Source organism: Xenopus tropicalis, chromosome 5, assembly GCF_000004195.4.
Source record: "Xenopus tropicalis strain Nigerian chromosome 5, UCB_Xtro_10.0, whole genome shotgun sequence".
Lineage (NCBI taxonomy): Eukaryota > Metazoa > Chordata > Amphibia > Anura > Pipidae > Xenopus > Xenopus tropicalis.
This window is the reverse complement of record NC_030681.2, coordinates 33,389,558-33,406,950: the sequence shown is the minus strand read 5'-3', so window position 1 is coordinate 33,406,950 and position 17,393 is coordinate 33,389,558. Positions and strand designations below refer to the sequence as shown.

The 17,393-nt window shown below is 43.3% G+C and overlaps 1 protein-coding gene across 1 annotated transcript in view; it reads left to right on the top strand.

The window, feature by feature from the left end:
• Window positions 1–15,652, top strand: part of commd1 (copper metabolism domain containing 1) — a gene marked incomplete at its 5' end in the record, with an annotated part of 49,334 nt that extends 33,682 nt beyond the window's left edge. The window contains 1 exon segment of the mRNA NM_001122721.1: window positions 15,372–15,652. Coding sequence (NP_001116193.1) covers window positions 15,372–15,479 — 108 coding nt within the window. The 3' untranslated portion in view covers window positions 15,480–15,652.
• Window positions 15,653–17,393: the final 1,741 nt, after the last annotated feature.

Sequence of the window (17,393 nt, the reverse complement as noted above, 5' to 3'; positions counted from 1 at the left end):
CTCACAGATATAAAAATATATGCCATATAAGTCTGCAATTTCTCTGTCATTTGCAATTGTTTAGCCAATAGTTTATTATCACAGAGTCTATTATGTAGGTTTCACAGCAAAAATGATTTCTGTAGGCATATCTTGCCCTTAAAGGGAAACTATTCTGTGCAGTTTTTATAATAGGCAAAATAATATTTAATTTTTACTCTAATTCCACCTTTAAAGGCACAGTATAAGAACTATGTTAACTTTTTTTTACGTTCTTTGGCTCCGGCTCCCGGAACAGTCTTGCAAGCCGGCTCATTAACCAGACCCAGAGGAGAAGTTACCCCATCACATTATAGATGTTATCCAGAGAACAGAAAGAAACAAACAGATACTGCTTTGTTTAGAAATACAATTAAAACAATTGCAAATTTTTAATGAATACATTTTGTAAAGCTGAGGCTGACTATGGTGGTTTCCACTCAATCTGACCAATTACGTACAATTGTATGTGTAAAAAAAGATATATAGGTATGCAACTCGAGCCCTGCATTGGTTTAGATACCAGTGTCCGGCAACAGGGGGATATATATTTTTTAAAAGTTTTTTTTGTTTAAATACAGGTCACCCTACTAAAGCTGCCAGGGGCCCTCAGTAACCTCTATGGATACACCCCTGGATGCAAGTATGGGTGCATCTGTGCCTACCCATAGATGATATCACATGATGTGATGATGATGATGACACTTCTGTTCTATGAAGATGTCCCTTCCAGTTTTATGCTGGCCAGCAGTAAGCAGGTCAGGCTGCAGATAAAGCAGTTGTGTATTGTATGCAGGATTATATGTGGGTCACAATTGTGTGTGTATATCGGGTGCTGCTGTGGGTCTCCCCCTCTTTACCACCACATGGTCACAGCTCCAGGGAAATGGTTACTTAGCTGCAGCATAGCTTTTGTACAGACCCATGTAATTCAATCCCAACCTCTTCATCTGAACCGACCTTTAATTTGGCGATAAGGAAGCGAGATGGAAGTTCATGCTGAAAACATATTCTTTAGTTATTTATATCTGGCTTCATGGAGGCTTTTGTGCGCCTGTCAGGCTCGTTCCTCTCAGCTCGCTCACTAATCCTTCCAAAGCAGCTCATTCACAGACTGATAACATGACTGCCGCTGATAAAGAGCTTCATCAGGCTGGAGTTAAAGCTCTCAGGGAACCAGATGATTGAAAAAAGCAATATAAGCCTTAGCATGGTGTCACTTGATATTTAGCATGGAGCTTTATAGAAAATGCACAGGGCAATGCTCCATATTCCACCGGCATACAAGCATGAAGCGCTGTATGCTGGTAATAGAAATAATGCTGTTAGTTGTTCATTTGTGTTTTGTTTGCTAATCATTACGTAGTTCTGTCATGATTTATATGGCATACTTTTTATTTCTAAATGAAACTGTTTACATAGCACATAATTCACTCTACCATTTACAATTTTATTCTTGAACCAACAAATGTATTTTTTAGTTGTAATATTGGTGCGTAGGCACCATCTCAGTGCATTGTGCCTGAGTCTGAGCTTTCAGAAGGAGCCAGCGCTACCCATTGCTTTCAGCTAACCTATTGTTTCTCAAACTCCCATGTAACTGGAGGAGTCCCAAGCTGGACTTGGATTTCTTACTATTGAGTGCTATTCTGATATCTACTGGGAGCTGCTATCTTGCTCCCTTCCTATTGTTCTGCTGATCAGCTGCTGCCTTTTAGGCTGTGGCACACGCGGCGACTAATCTCCCCGTGTGCCACAGCCATCCCGCCAGCGAGAATGTAAATTGCTGGTGGGAAGTTTCCTCTCAAGGCAACTTCCGTGACTTCGGCAAATCGCCGCACCGCGGATGCCATCCCACCGGCGATTTACATTCTTGCCAGTGGGATGGCATTTCGTGGAGATTAGTCGCCCGCGACAAGGGAGATTAGTTTGTCTGTCACATCCCTTAAAAGGGAAATTAACTAAATAGGGAATTAGAAAAAAAAAATAATTTAATTCACATGCAAAATCATTGATGACGTGTCCATGTGAATCCCTTGTGGTAAAACGTTTAAATCACATATGTGATGGAAAATGAGAAGGCAATGCAAATATTTTACCAGCAGGTTGGGCTGGTTCTGGCCCACATCTGTACTTCAGAAGCAGGTAGTGGGCGGGTTGGGGCCCCGCTCTCCTGCAGCCTTCCCCGCCGGTGACCTAACTGAGCCCCGCTTTCAGCTCTAACAGCGTCTATTTATAGGCACGCGCCTGCTCCACCCCCTCCGTGAAGTCTGAGATGGGGAGGGTACAGGTCTATAAATAGACGTAGAGCCGGGGGTCATTTACAGGTTGGGAGGGGTAATCTTGGGTTAAGTGTCATCGACTACATGTCAATCTGCACATCACTAACATGAAGATATTTTTATAATGTTTTGCTGCAAAATGGTACATGCTGGGTGAGGCCCACCGTGCCGCTTGGGAACTACTGGCAGACAGTATGGGAGAACTGGTATGTGAGATATGTTTCTTATCTGAGGCAAACACTTGATATCTGAAGAAAAGACTGCGGTTATGTACTTTACAGGAACTTTTGCATTACTCACACTAAGACCAATGCAGGCAGTTTATTTAGCCTTGGCCAAAATGGCAATTCACCAGTTGGTTAGGATCCTTATTGGTAGGAATTGTGTTGACATTCTTAATCAGTATAATTTTTTGGAATTTATAGTGTATCAATTAAAGCAGAATATTTTATGGTTTTGTTTTTAAATTTGCAATATAAAGGCTTAATTGTACACACATTGCTGTGTCCTGGGCTTAGTTTATACAAATGCCAGAGGGGCTGCTGTAAGAGGCTGTTTGGGCCTCTGTGTATGGGAATTGCCAGTGCCTGTTTTGAATCTTAGTTTGAACGCAAACACAAGTCGTGTTTATTAGGCACAGGTTCAGTGTACTTTGTCTCATGGAATTCCCCTTATTAAACTAATCATGGCAGTGAAACAATTTGTCTCAAAAGTTCAATTTATTTGCAAAATCTTCTGTGGAACAACTAGATAGAGAGGGATACATTTTCTTCAGTTTGATGACTGATTTTTCCAATTATGTTGCCACTTACCTGGGAAGGACTTGTGGGCAGGGGAAACCTAGGGTTGCCACCTGGCGGGTACTTAGCCATCCTAGCTGGCTTCCCAGCTCGCCCCTTCACCCATGCACCCTCACAGACATACCTGTGCCCTGGATTAGAGTTTTGTCTAGTAGACTAGACAAAAGGTGGCAACCCTAGGAACCTACTAGGGCATGAAAGAGCAAATGCTTCAAAAGTAGAAAGTGACTGGCAAATCTATAAGGATCTCAGCTGATGATTGTTGAGGCAGCATTTTTAGCATCTGTTCTCGGATAGACTATAATTTATTTATTTATTTATTTATTTATTTTAAATCCCTTGAGATTCTACACTGGGCAAATTTACACCTGGCATTAACCTATGAAACAGTCCCATTTTTCTTTTACAATGCTCTAACTACAGTTGGCTGAAAAAAAATTAATTAGTGATAGCAAAGTTGCACATTGTTGATACAAGAGGCCATTGAGCCATAATGGCACACACACAATAATGATATATTGGCAACTGCAGTGTGAGCTTTATATATGTGACAAATGGTACTTTTGTTACTGCTGTCTGGCCAGTTCAGATGTGCACCCTAATGTCTGGGGTCCCAAATTGTAGGACTGGCCCTCAGGGGCCCAAAATACTTGGTAGGATGGGCAGATTTAAGCTGCTTCTTTGGTCCTTCAGAAAAATTCAATAGCTTATCCGCTGTGTATGCGGCCGACAGGCGTACCAAACCAATATCTGGGCAGGTTTGATTGAACAAACATCTCTGAACTCCATTTGGCACCTCTCTGGGCTGTATAATATTATTAGCGAGAGTGCTGAAGTCCTCGAGCCAACAAAAAACATTGGTTACAGTAGCAAGTGAAATACTGTTAATGTCAGGAACTGAAGTTGCGATTAGTACTCTTCTAATTGCCTTTACATCTCTATAATACATCATAGGCTTCATATCTTTAAGGGCCTTCCCTGTGTGGCCAAAAGACAGATGAGAAAAAATTAAAAGAGGCAATTCTTGGTTTGAGCCACGTTTACATTTGGGGGGGTTTAACTTGATGGAAGTGTATGTCCTGCCTGGAAATCTGCACAGAGCTTGGCAGCAGAACAAGGCCCAGAGCCGGAGTCCTTCCACTGATGAACACTTTCCACATTCATTTCTCAGGAAGCCTGCTCGCTTCTCGATATGTTTATGCCAGCAGAAAATCATTTAAAAATGTAATTAGCTACAATGTTGACTGTGTCTGTAAAGAAGCATTTAACTCTGCAGGCACCACTGGGAAACAGGAGCTGCCAGCCAAAGCTGCCTCGGCCATTCTTTAGGGAAAGGCGGAGGGGCTGAATGCTGTTGCATTTGGTGTTTCCTCGCCTCCCTCACCGGGTGAGAGCTTTCCAATCTGTGGGGTTGGCCACACTTGGGGGGATGGAAACGGTGTTCCCCCTCAACTGGGATCCAGACTCAAAGGCCAGTTTGGTTGAAATATGGAGGAAAAATCTGTTTTGCTCTCCCAAATATTTTAGAATTGTCTTAGGGTTATGCTAATTACACATGGGTCTGGTTATCTGCTGGTTTATATATATATGCTGCCCAGTAGTGAAAGATGTCAAAATGTCGCCCCCAACCCAGCAAGGCACCTGTATTTATAGACCCGCACCTGACCCACCCATCCGTGATGTCACAATAGGGGCAGGCGTGCCTATAAATACTGGCTGCCAGAGGCGGAAGTAGGGCAGAGTATGGTTGTGGAAGGGAAGACTCAACCTGAACCCACCCGCAAGTCACCCTACTCTCCCTGAATGTGTGGGCGCACACACTCAGGGAGCAGAAAGCAACAAATCGGAGAAACCGGCCCGAATACCATTAGCATTATTGTTACAACCACATTTCTATCTCCAAAGTGTTTATGAGCAAAGTGGGTTGAGGGAGGGGTGGTGGCTAATGCTTAGGCCACAAAGCAAAGGGAGACTGAGTAAGAGTTCAGAAAAGTGTGCTGTGAAGTCCCCCATCCTTTTCATTTTATGTCACATTTTCCATCTTTAAACTTTGCTTGTGTGGTCTTGCCAGCAGTTGCTAATAGAAATTGTTCCAGCAAAGAGCTAATATTACAAGTGAGCATAGTGCTTATTTTACAGAGAGCAGAGTGTTTAGTGTAGTGAAGCGCTCAGCACTGCTTTCTTCTCCTGGAAGTTTCGGTTAAATTCATTCCAAAATCATACAAGGATAATTCCAGACAAAACAACAGCTATTTAACTTTAAAAGATTATGTGCAAAAACGACTTGGTGTCATGTTAAGAGATTAACCTGGGCAATTGCACTCCATGATTCCAGCAAGGGGCTTTTGCTCCACCAGAAAAGGAAGGTAAGGTACATTGCTACGTCATGAAAATGTAAACTGGGGATAAACCCTAAACTGCAAACATTGTTCATGGGCATCAGAGGTGCAATGTAGTTCCTTGTATACCCCAGTGTCATCATCTATGGGTGTGCTAATAGTTCTTTCCTAGGCCAGACACCAGATAAACCAGCCTTCTGGATGATCACTTGGGGTATAAACGATATGTAAAGGTATTATTCAAATCGTTCATCCTAAATAGGTGCTGAAAATATTATAATCCTAAATTATGGGGTAAAATTCCATTTTATACAACTTCTAATACGTCATTAGAAATTACCTTTACACTTGTTCTCTGTTTTCAGTTTTTTAAAGGGGAACACCACCCAAACACAACTTAACTTTTTGAAAAGTAAACATAATTTCAAGCAACTTTGCAATATAACTCAGTCAAAAAACATTCAACCCTAATGATTTGTTTGTGAATCCCCATTCCTGGCTCTACCCAAGCTGATTAGAAAACCCTGCACTACACTGATGAGCTCCAGGGAGGGTGAAACTGGTCTGTAGTTGGGAATCTGATCAGCTATTGTCCTGGTTTCTGCTTTAAAAACCCAGTGGGTGAAATTTAGCCTATAGGATAAGCTCATGTAAATGGGATTTTCTTGGAGCTCTTTGGAATTCATTCCCAGAATTCCATTTGTTTGAAAAATTATTCAGCATTTTCATGATTTTTAAGGTAATAATATGCTTTGGAACCTTCTAATCTGGCTGACTACTTCAAAACTCAAAAAAAAAAAAAAGTAATAGTAGTGGGTTGTGCGGGGCCCCTGAAACACCACTGGCCTCTTTAACAAATTTTGGTTCAGAAGCCGGAGTTCCCCTTTAACTGTTGTTGGAAATTTTCATCATAAAAAAAAAAATATTAGTTTCCCTTTGCTCTGATGAAAGTTCAGTAAGTTACATTGCTGGCCCTTTCTCAGCAGCAACAGATAAATCCTAGCGGCTAATGCATTGATGTAGCACATACTTTAATAAGGCTCTGGAAGCGTAGGGCTTATACTGATACATCAACTAATGTATCCAACTGGAGCAGCTTGAGAGTCACTGCTTTAGCTCCTGAGCTTAAAATGTAATATTAAATCTTGCAAATAGAAAGTGTAAAGCAACTGAAGGTTGCAAAGGTGATTTGCCCCTTTAAAGGTCCTCTCAGTCATCTAGATCAGTTCTCTCCAACTGGCGGCCCGTGGCCCCCCACCTGTCTGGCTGTTGTGACTACTTACCTATGTGGAAGCTTTAAATGGTATCAGTACTGTGATTAACTGGCCTCCTGCATGGTTCTCACCTCAGATTCAGGGTGTAAACCCCCACATTGTTCACACCTCAAAATATTGCAAAAGGATTTAGTATGCTTTAAAACAACTGCCATCCGATTTATTTAAAAATGTTGCTCATGATGTCACTGGCTTGTGGAAGAACCTATACACTGCTTAAAAGGACCAACAAGTGTTTGTGATGTTTCTTAACAAAGCATATACTGCAACATAAAGAGAACTCTAGGAAAATGGTAAGGGTGCTCTTGGATTTAACAAGGGGCCGTTGAAGGAACCAGGTTTCATTTATCACTTTTGCCATAGACTGTAGGAGCAGAGCCAGCATTGTGTCACTGTATGTACTGCCTGCCATTTGCTGCATGTGCTGCCTGTGGGTGCCATACTCTGGCTGCCCTATGCTGCCTGTGTGTGCCATACTCTGCCTGCCCTACCCTGCCTGTGTGTGCCATACTCTGCCTGCCATATACTGTTTGTGTGTGCCATACTTTGCCTGCCCTATGCTGCTTGTGTGTGCCATACTCTGCCTGTGTGTGCCATACTCTGCCTGCCATATGCTGCCTGTGTGTGCCATAGTCTGCCTGCCCTATGCTGCCTGTGTGTGCCATACCCTGCCTGCCCTATGCTGCCTGTGTGTGCCATACTCTGCCTGCCCTATGCTCCCTGTGTATGCCATACTCTGCCTGCCCTATGCTCCCTGTGTGTGCCATACTCTGCCTGCCCTATGCTCCCTGTGTGTGCCATGCTCTGCCTGCCCTATGCTCCCTGTGTGTGCCATACTCTGCCTGCCCTATGCTGCCTGTGGGAGGTGAATCTGGCAGGGGTTTGTTTTGGGAGTTTGTTAGCATTTGGAAATACTCATTATATGGTGCCTATGGTGTGTAATTATGTGCTGGGGGTTGCTGTGCTACCCACAGGGGAGGAGGAGGAGGCATAGGGATTTAAGTGTGTGTCGTTTATATGACTTAATACAATTCTTTCACATATGAATGAAGGGCGATATCCCTACAGTGAGCACCAACCATTTGGGATTTTGCTGCGCTACCACCATTAATGTGGAAATGGTCTTAAAAGCTCTTGTAATAAACATGGGTGTGGTTTGTAGTGGGTGCAGTTTAAAAAGGGGAGTGGTCAAAACAGGCTTCTATTATCGGCCCTCTACCTCTACCATCCCTCGGTACCACAGAAGTCTGACAGCACTGATCTAGATAGACAAAGGCACCACAGCCATTTATTAAATTATCATCTGCTTTATGTGCCATTAAATGTATTTTAGGCAAATAGAAATAAATACCTGGGTGTAGAACATTGTTAGATTTCTGACATTCTTTCGATTGATGTATAGTAAATATGCTGCTTATTAAGATGCTTACATGACTACTGGTATAATAATTGGTGCTGCTGGGGTTATTCAAAGACAGTGGCTGAGAAGTGATTATGAAAGTCAAGAAAATAACACAGTGCAAATAATTGCTCTTGGATCTATTGCAACGCTATGCATCAGAAGGGAATGATGTTGATGGGCAGTATAATTTACTTGCGAGCCCAACCCATTTCTCAGATTGCTGAACTAAAAATAAGCCAAGGGTGGCCAACCCTGAATGAGAAATATATATATATTTATATTGGGAAACCATTAGTGACTGAACAGTCATTTCCATAAGGAGGGGTGGTACTAAGGATAGCAATGGCGGATTGTGTGAAAGTGCAGATTTGTATAAGGCAGTGCATCAAATTATGTTTCCAATTTATGTACCACAGATCTTTTTGTCCTTTCTCCACCCTGTGTCCTTAGGAAACCGATTCACTGTGACTGCACTTACATAATAATAACAGCCCATCCCTTGCCCTGAACTGAATTGTGTCCCACTATGAGTAGTCACACTGTATTGTAAGTACCCATAGTGGGACACTTTATACAGATATGGGACCTGTTATACAGAATGCTCAGGACCTGGGCATTTACAGATAAAGTCTTTCCATAATTTGGATCTCTGTACCTTAAATTTACAAAATATCATTTAAACATTTAATAACACCAATAGGATTAATTGTCTCTTAGTTGGGATCAAGTAAACCCTGTTAAAAAAAAAAAAGACTCTCTGGGATATAACATTCCCTAATTTGAAGCTTTTTGGATAATGGGTTTCCGGATGATGAATCCCATACCTGTATAGTTTGTATAAAAATATTTGTACAACCCCTTGAACACTGTATCTCTACAACCCCTTTTAACATTTACCTCTGACTATTCTTGGAAACAACATCAGCACAGAAACCATTCATAAAAAGTATAGGTATTGGACCTATTACCCAGAATGCTTGGCACCTATTATCTAGAAAGCTCTGGACCTGGGTTTTTTGAGATAAGGGATCTTTCTGTAATTTGGATCCCCATACCCTAAAGGTGCCCATACACTATAAGATCCGCTCGCTTGGCGATGTCGCCAAGCGAGCGGATCTTCCCCCGATATCCCCACCTATGGGTGGGCGATATCGGGTAGCAAGTACCTTATGGGGTTCTGCCCATACACGGGCTGATTAGCTGCCGAATTGGTCCAAGGGACCGATATCGGCAGCTATAATCGGCCCGTGTATGGGGTCCTTAAGTCTGCTAAAAATTAAACCAATTGAATTGTTTTGGCAGCAATATGGATTCATATAGCTTAGTTACCATCAAATACAAGATTCTGTTTTATTATTACAGAGAAAAAGGAAATCAGTTTTTTAAAATTTAGAATTATTAGCTTTCATTGGACTCTGAGAGATGGCCTTCTGGGGTCCCATACCTGTAGTATAAGTATTTGTATCCGTGAGCAAACACACAAACACCATCAGGTAAAATCACCAATGTTGGTTGGAGTGGTGTGTGGGACTGAGGAACAGTTGGTAATTTGTCCTGGAGTGATCACCATCTGAGAGAACTCCTACCTGTCTATCTGAGTCTAACTGCACATTGTACAGAGCAGAAAGGCGCAGGTATAGGTTGGGTGCGGGTCCTACTATGGCAACATTTTCGCGGATTAGGATCAGGTTCTGATTAAGTTTTTGCAGGTTATGGTCAGGTGTAAGTAAAATTTTTCCTCACCCCCACCTCACTATGAAGCTCGGATTCTCTGCAGCGGCCTAAACCACACTGATCATGTGCAGTGCCACTGGCACTCAGACAAAGGCCTAACAATATGGAGAGCTCCCATGGATGATGGCCTGGGATCATTACTATTATAGGGCGGCTGAACTTCTCTGCTGTAAACAGTGAGGTCGGTGTATAAAATACATCATTCCTAGTCATATTAATTTTTAGGTTTTTGTTCACCTTTAACACAGTAATAGGTAAACCAAGGCCTGATGGGTTCTGCCTGCGCTAATTGCCCTTCATGAACACACATTTCTATTAAATGTTTGACTTTGTTATTGTGACCTTCTCTGTTTGAAAGTGTCAGCTAAACAGCGGGTATAATGCTTCAGTGCCAGTGCCCATAGTGTACAACCCAGTTCCCCACAATTCTCTGTACTGTGTGTTCTTATTTTCTACTCACGCTCAATTAACATGGAAAATCCTCGCTATTTATATCCAGCGTGTCCGGGCTTGCTCCTCCAAACCAGCACGAGCCCCGCTAAGCCCACAGCAGCTCCGTCCACTCACCTAGCTTATTAAACAGAGAACCCCTGCACAATGCCTTCTGCTATATCGGCAACTTGGAAAATCCATCACTATCTCTAACGCCATGGAGCTTTGTAAAATATGTAAGAAATGTTTGTCTTGGCCAATGACATCAGATAATGGCAATAACACGCCTGTGCCACAGGCCAATGAGATCAGACCATGGCAATAACATGTGTGTGACACAGGCTAAAGAGATCAGATCATGACAATAACACGCGTGTGCCACAGGCCAATGAGATCAGACCATGCAATCACACGCGTGTGCCACAGGCTAATGAGGTCAGACCATGCAATCACACACCCGTGCCACAGGCCAATAAGATCAGACCATGGCAATAACATGCCTGTGCCACAGGCCAATGAGATCAGACCATGGCAATAACATGCCTGTGCCACAGGCCAATGAGATCAGACCATGGCAATAACATGCCTGTGCCACAGGCCAATGAGATCAGACCATGGCAATAACATGTGTGTGACACAGGCTAAAGAGATCAGATCATGACAATAACACGCGTGTGCCACAGGCCAATGAGATCAGACCATGCAATCACACGCGTGTGCCACAGGCTAATGAGGTCAGACCATGGCAAAAACACATGTGTGCCACAGGCCAATGAGATCAGACCATGCAATCACACGCGTGTGCCACAGGCTAATGAGGTCAGACCATGGCAAAAACACATGTGTGCCACAGGCCAATGAGATCAGACCATGGCAATAACCTGCAAGACCAGGGCCGCTATTACACATTTATCAAAAATGAATTTGTCCGTAAATTTGTATTATCCTTAAATTGAGCCCCTGACTTGCCCATTTTAGCCCCACTCCGCCCCAGTGTTACCATTTCTTTCTTTTCAACTTTATCCAACCTTGACCCACTTCGGTTATATAATAGCTCCGCCCCTTTGACAATACCCATACCCCACACATCATGACCATGCCCCTTTTATGACACAGACTTTCTCACTTTCTGCTGTTTTCGCTGACTCCCAGTTACAATATTCCTCCCTTATTCTGGGCATTTGTCCTTTTACACCTGATTTATCCTCACACCTGGTCTCCCATTATACCTCTTATGCCATAAATTCATGTAAAGAGAAAAAGTAGTCCAAAGGGCTTTCTACTGACGACTACTGTTGTTGCCAATGGAAAGCTTTTTCGGATCTGTTTGTCACCCGCGATAGCAGAGATCTATCAACCGCTCCATGGGTTCTTACCCTAAAGCAGCACTGTAGCGCTGTGTTAGCTGGGGATCTGTGTTTATGTGGGTCTCCTCTGGGTCCTTAGGTTTCCTGATAGACCCTAAAACCAGAAAGGTGAGTTAAAGGTGACTGTTAATAAAACTGAAGCTAGCGTGTGTGAGATATGAGAATGTGATTTAGATTGTAAGCTCCACGGGGACAGAGACTATTATTAATGATATAAATAATGGATAATGCTAATGCTGCTCCCCTGCCAGGTTCCATGTTATTTCTGACCCATAAAGAAAGCAGCAGTCTGGGTGAGCGCTAATCCTTCCTACGCCGCCTCACTGCAGCGCTAATCTGGTGCTTCTCTCCAGCTGGGCACAACAAAGGGCTGGTTCTTATGCCCAAAGGATCATGGTTTGTTTTTGATATGTGTTTCCCTTTAAAGGATTTGCAAGTGTTTTCTTTCATTCTGACGGCTCCATTGTGTCAGCTCTTTTTCTGCAAGGGTAAAACAATTACCTGATTAATGTAAGCGGCCTGGCATTATGCAGTCGTGCTCTGGATATAAAGGGCAATTAAACCCAAAAGGGCATTCTCAAAGTGATCTGCAATTGTTTTTTTTGTATGGTTTTTTTTTTTTTTTTTTTTTTACTGTTGATAAGATATTATATTTATGTTGCTAGAAGAGCCTCTTGGCACAACTATTATTATCACTCTGATGCTTTGCAGCATTGTCCAGACATTAGTGACTGTGAATATCAGATCCTTGTCAGCTTGTATAACAGACTTAATTACAAGCAAAAGGGAGACTTAAGGTGGGCATACACTCCAGGTTGCCAAACAAACAGGTCTTTCCCCTGACATGCCCATCTATGGTGGGTAATATTGGCTAATGCAGTCATTTGGCTACAAAGAAATACAATCTGTTGGAGCAAAGACCACTTCAATGAGCCAATGTGGTCCTCAATCCAATTGGAAAATCAAACCTATCCGATGACCATTTGGCTGATTTTTGGCCAGGTATCTGTCAGGTAGGCCTGTCAGAGGGCCCTGTACATGGGCAGATAAGCTGCCAACTTTGTCTGAAGGGCCCAAAATGGCAGATTAAATCTGACTATGTGTAGCCACCTTTAGCAAGCTGGACTGGGTCCCTGTGGAGAAACAGAGCCATATGCAGAGCCATATGCAGGGCGGTTGGCTTGTGTGCACGCATGCAAATTTTGATACCAGACAATTTGTGTTGTGCACAAAGAATTTAGTATGAAAGCACATTATTTACCCCTCCAATACAGCTGCTGTACCAAAGGCGCCTTAGGAGCCTGTCAGTGTTACTAGATGAGTTGAGACACCATCATCTTTCTGCCCCCTTAATCGCCCCCAGACCAGCGGAGCCTGTTCTGCAGGAAGGGACAGAGCTACAGTAGAACGTTGGTTCATTCTGTCACTCTGTAATGGGGGCATGGTGATCCTTCTATAGGTTAGATTACTGCGGTCTATGGAAGGATTGTGCCACCTCCAGCCCAGAGTGATGCAACCGGACAGAACCCTTAAGCCATGTTGGAATGTCTCATCAGATAAGTAACACTGGGCTTGGAACATCTGAGCAGAAAGATGTTGGTGGCCCAACTCCTCTAGTAATACTGACATGTTTCTGTTTCTTTTTATAGGAACGTGTCAGTATCACTTTAAGAAACGGTAAAAAAGAAGGTAATGAATGTGTGCATGGGATTTAGACAGGAGCATGACTTTATGTTTCATCACTGCATTAAAAATAGGCTAATAGTTGCCTTTCTGAACACCTGCTCCCTTCTTCTTTGTCCCCAAATGGGTTTTCAAATGATGTATTGCAGCCATATAAAGTAGCAGCGCTCAGAAGAAGAATGTACTTGGCTCATTCACATAGAGGAGAAAATGGGGCCAGTTCCATATTGCAGCATACAGCGTTCCGCTGAACTTGAGGGAAAGTGCTGCTGTTTCCCTGCCTGCTGCTAAACAAAAAGAAAAATATCAAATTCTGGAAGCACTCCAAGGCACTGTCCCCTAATAGCAATATTTCAGGTCCACATTGACACGTTAATAAAGGGTCAATATGGACCTGAAACATTGCTGTTCTTTGTGCCAATAATGCTAATAAAGGCATTTTAATTATACAAACTTCCTGCTGACCAGAAATTACCCTGGGGGTCATTGTCTTTCACTTGGGAATACACCACACGTTTGTAGGGCTACACCTGCTACAGAACCTTTTGGTGCCAGGTGCTTTCAAACCCCAGGGTTTGCCCAGGGTCAGACAGATTTCAAATGAAACTGCAGCTTACTGGACTTGTGACTGATGAGTCCAAACAGTGATTTGTGGGCTCGCAGTGCCATATGTGCACACTGTGTTTTGGACCACACAGGACCATTATCAAGTTTTTGGAAAAGGTACCTCAGCGGAAATGAGCATATGGAATAGACCATAAAACAAGAATATGGACAGTGATCTAGGAAGCAAAACACAGTCCTGCTTGTCATTACGCAGAAGGTCCAGTTAGGTAGACTCGTGCCCAACCCAGCCCTGCTTACTCACAACCCGACCCAAATCACTGATTCTCTATGCCACCTGCCCTATCCCCACTACCTGAGCCCTAACTGCACTATCTGTGCCTTTAACCCCACTCAGGGACCCACAAAACTGGAAGTGACATCACTCTGTAGGTGGATCAACAAAGTCAGGGGGAAAAATAACTCTGGGAATAATAACTCGGGGAAGTGGGGGGGGGGGTACCCAGTTTGATGCAGGACTTTAACACAGGTGGCAAGGGCAGGGCGGTAGCTGACTTACAGGATTCAGGACTTCAGGATCTAGGAACATGAATTCAGGATCTCAGTAATGAGGTACTTGAGGCTTAAGGTCCCCATACACTATAAGATCCGCTTGCATGTCGCCAAGCGAGCGGATCTTTACCCGATATCCCCACCTACGGGTGGGCGATATCGGGTAGCAAGTTGCTTTAAAAAAAAATATTCCTATCGTTTGGCCCTGGGGCCAAACGATCAGATTACATTTGCGGCCATGGGCAGTCGGTTCGGGGACCGCATCAATGAGCCGATGCGGTCCCCGATCCGACTGGATTTTCTAACCTGGCCGATCAATATCTGGCCAATTTCAGGCCAGATATCGGTCGGCCAGGCCGCTCGTTTCTTCCCATACACGGGCCAATTAGCTGCCGAGGGGCAAGGTCCAAGGGACCGATATCGGCTGCTTCTATCGGCCCGTGTATGGGGGCCTTTAGACAAAGCAGAAGAGCTAATGATCCAGCACCGGTTGTTGGAGAAGGCAGGATTAAATAGCGCCTTAATTGGGTTGGTGCGAGCGATTGGGTCATAGGTAGTACCAGGCAATACAGAGGGAAAAAGACATTTACTTTGCCCACAGCACGGGGCCTCCAGTGGCTCAACATGGAGATGTAGTGCCAGGTCCCGGTTTCTAGATCAGGGAGTTCCTGACATAGCATTTGAGTGAATTCCTGTAGTACCCTGTACAACACATAAAGAGACCTGCCAATCATTTTAGACCATGTAGCCTTTCTCTTCAGCCACACCCCAGGCTGGTTCTGTTGTGCAAAATGCTGTGAAAACTGTTAACCTGAATTCCACATGACCAATATTCCCTTTTTATTTATTGCAACCAACACAGAGTATCTGTAATTAGTGTGTAATATCATTATTATATGAAGTTATTTTGTGTTCCTGTTACAGGAAAGTGAATTTCTGTATTTGGAATTCAACGAAGCAAAGATAAACGGGATGCTGAAGCAACTCGCCGAGGTGGAGGACTGCATACGGGCATTGACTCAGACCAGCTGATCCATATTCGCCGCCATAGAATATTCCATGGCTGAATTTCTTTTCATCAGACACATTTCTGTATTAATGTCCATCATCCCATCCAAGTGCCTGGTTTTTACACATTTCCATGAATATTTGCATATATTAAGATCAATGTCTACCATTTTTTTAATTAAAAAAATTCTCATGTAGTTGTTATGCAAAGATTCTGTTTGCCTCTTAGTGTCTGAAAGGTATCCCTAGTAGCCAGTTCTGCAGTTGTGCCTATAGGCACTCACAGCACTGCCATGCTGTAGCCCACAGGCCTGGACTGGCAATCTGTGGGTTCAGGCACATGCCAGAGGAGCTGCTGTAAGATGCCAGAGACAGTTACTATTTATTGGGCTGGTGGGGGCTGTTTGGGTCTGTGTAGTTGAAATGCCAGGGCCTGTTTTGAATCCCAGTCTGTGCCTGATAGCTCACCATTGTGCCATTCCAGTTCCAAACCAGGATGAAATCTGGGGACGGGAGAATAGCAGTGACAGAGGTGGGGTGGAGACTTATTGAAAAGATAGGAAGGTAGAAAAAGGGGCGATGACATTATTATGCAAACTTCTTTAGCGTTTAGTGGATGTTTAATAGATGTGTTTCCCAACAGTTAATATTTTAAGGGTGTTTATGAATTTAATGATATATTGAACACACTCCTGCTGTGAGTCGCAGACAGATTTCCCATTCTCTTATAGGCTGATATCAGCATAAGTCAGCAGCTTGCAATGCAATGCTAGGAAAATGTTAGGCTGAGGAAGGATAAGAAATCCATTTATACTGCAGAAACTATAATAAAAAATAGAAACTATTTGTGCAAAGACAAAACTATTTAAAAGACAGCCCCCCTTTAATTAACTTATGTGCATGGGGTTTGAGCAAATGTGTCTAGACAGACTGTGTGTGTGTATGTATTTCTTATTCAGAATATATATAATTCACAAAAATATCCAGAACACCAGAATTTATAATTATACATTCTTGTGTATTAACCTGGCTTTAACTTCTGGGAAAACTCTGTGCAGCCTTCGTGCCACTGTTGGCGATCATATGCCACTGCTGGGTAAGGTTAATGCCCGGGCCGATTGCCTGCAGCCAGAGCCATTGCGTTGGGCCGGGTACAAGCACACGGAGTGGCTTAGAACAGAAGTGAAAAAAAGGTCTAGTAACTGCTTGCTGAGCACCACTCCAGGTATCCCCTTCAGTTTGGGAAGGCACATATGCAATTGGGAGCCTGAGGGAAGAAGATGATGATGGCTTTGCATGCAGTACCCCAGGCTGGTTACATTTTTTTTTTGAAGAAGAAGAGGATCACCAGCTCTGGGTAACAGGCAAACAAAAGGAATCACTGGGGCTGAGCAACAACCCCCCCGATTGGTGGGCCTTATTAGTAGTGGCCTGTGGCTGTTGTATTAGTAAAATGAACCAACTTTATAGATGTTGCGGTGGGCAGAGGCTTACATATAGAGAAGTGGGTCTTTTAACAGACGTGTTCTATAGTGGGTGCTTGTGTTTGTGGGTGGGGGTTTGAGAGTTACCCTTCAGCTATTAATGCAAATGTCATTTATTGAAATATCCCTACAGAAAAGAATCCATTTGGCCTCCTCTTCCTTTCAGCCTTTTTCTTCCCTCTTGTTTGTTTTTTATCAATGATTTACAGTAGCCATTGAGCACACTTCCAGTAAAGCACTTCCATATAATTTACTAGTCAGGTAACAGCCCCTATCTGGACTAAGCAGGAAGTTCTCACTGCAGTTGGTGAGTCATTGGGGCATATTTATCAATGAGTGAACATTCATTATAGTCCCCCATTTGTGCTTTTCTGCCAATACTCCTGGTTTCACATGCTGATAATTGGCTTGTCCATTCTGGAACTCCTCACTGTAGTATCAGGAGTAGGGTTAT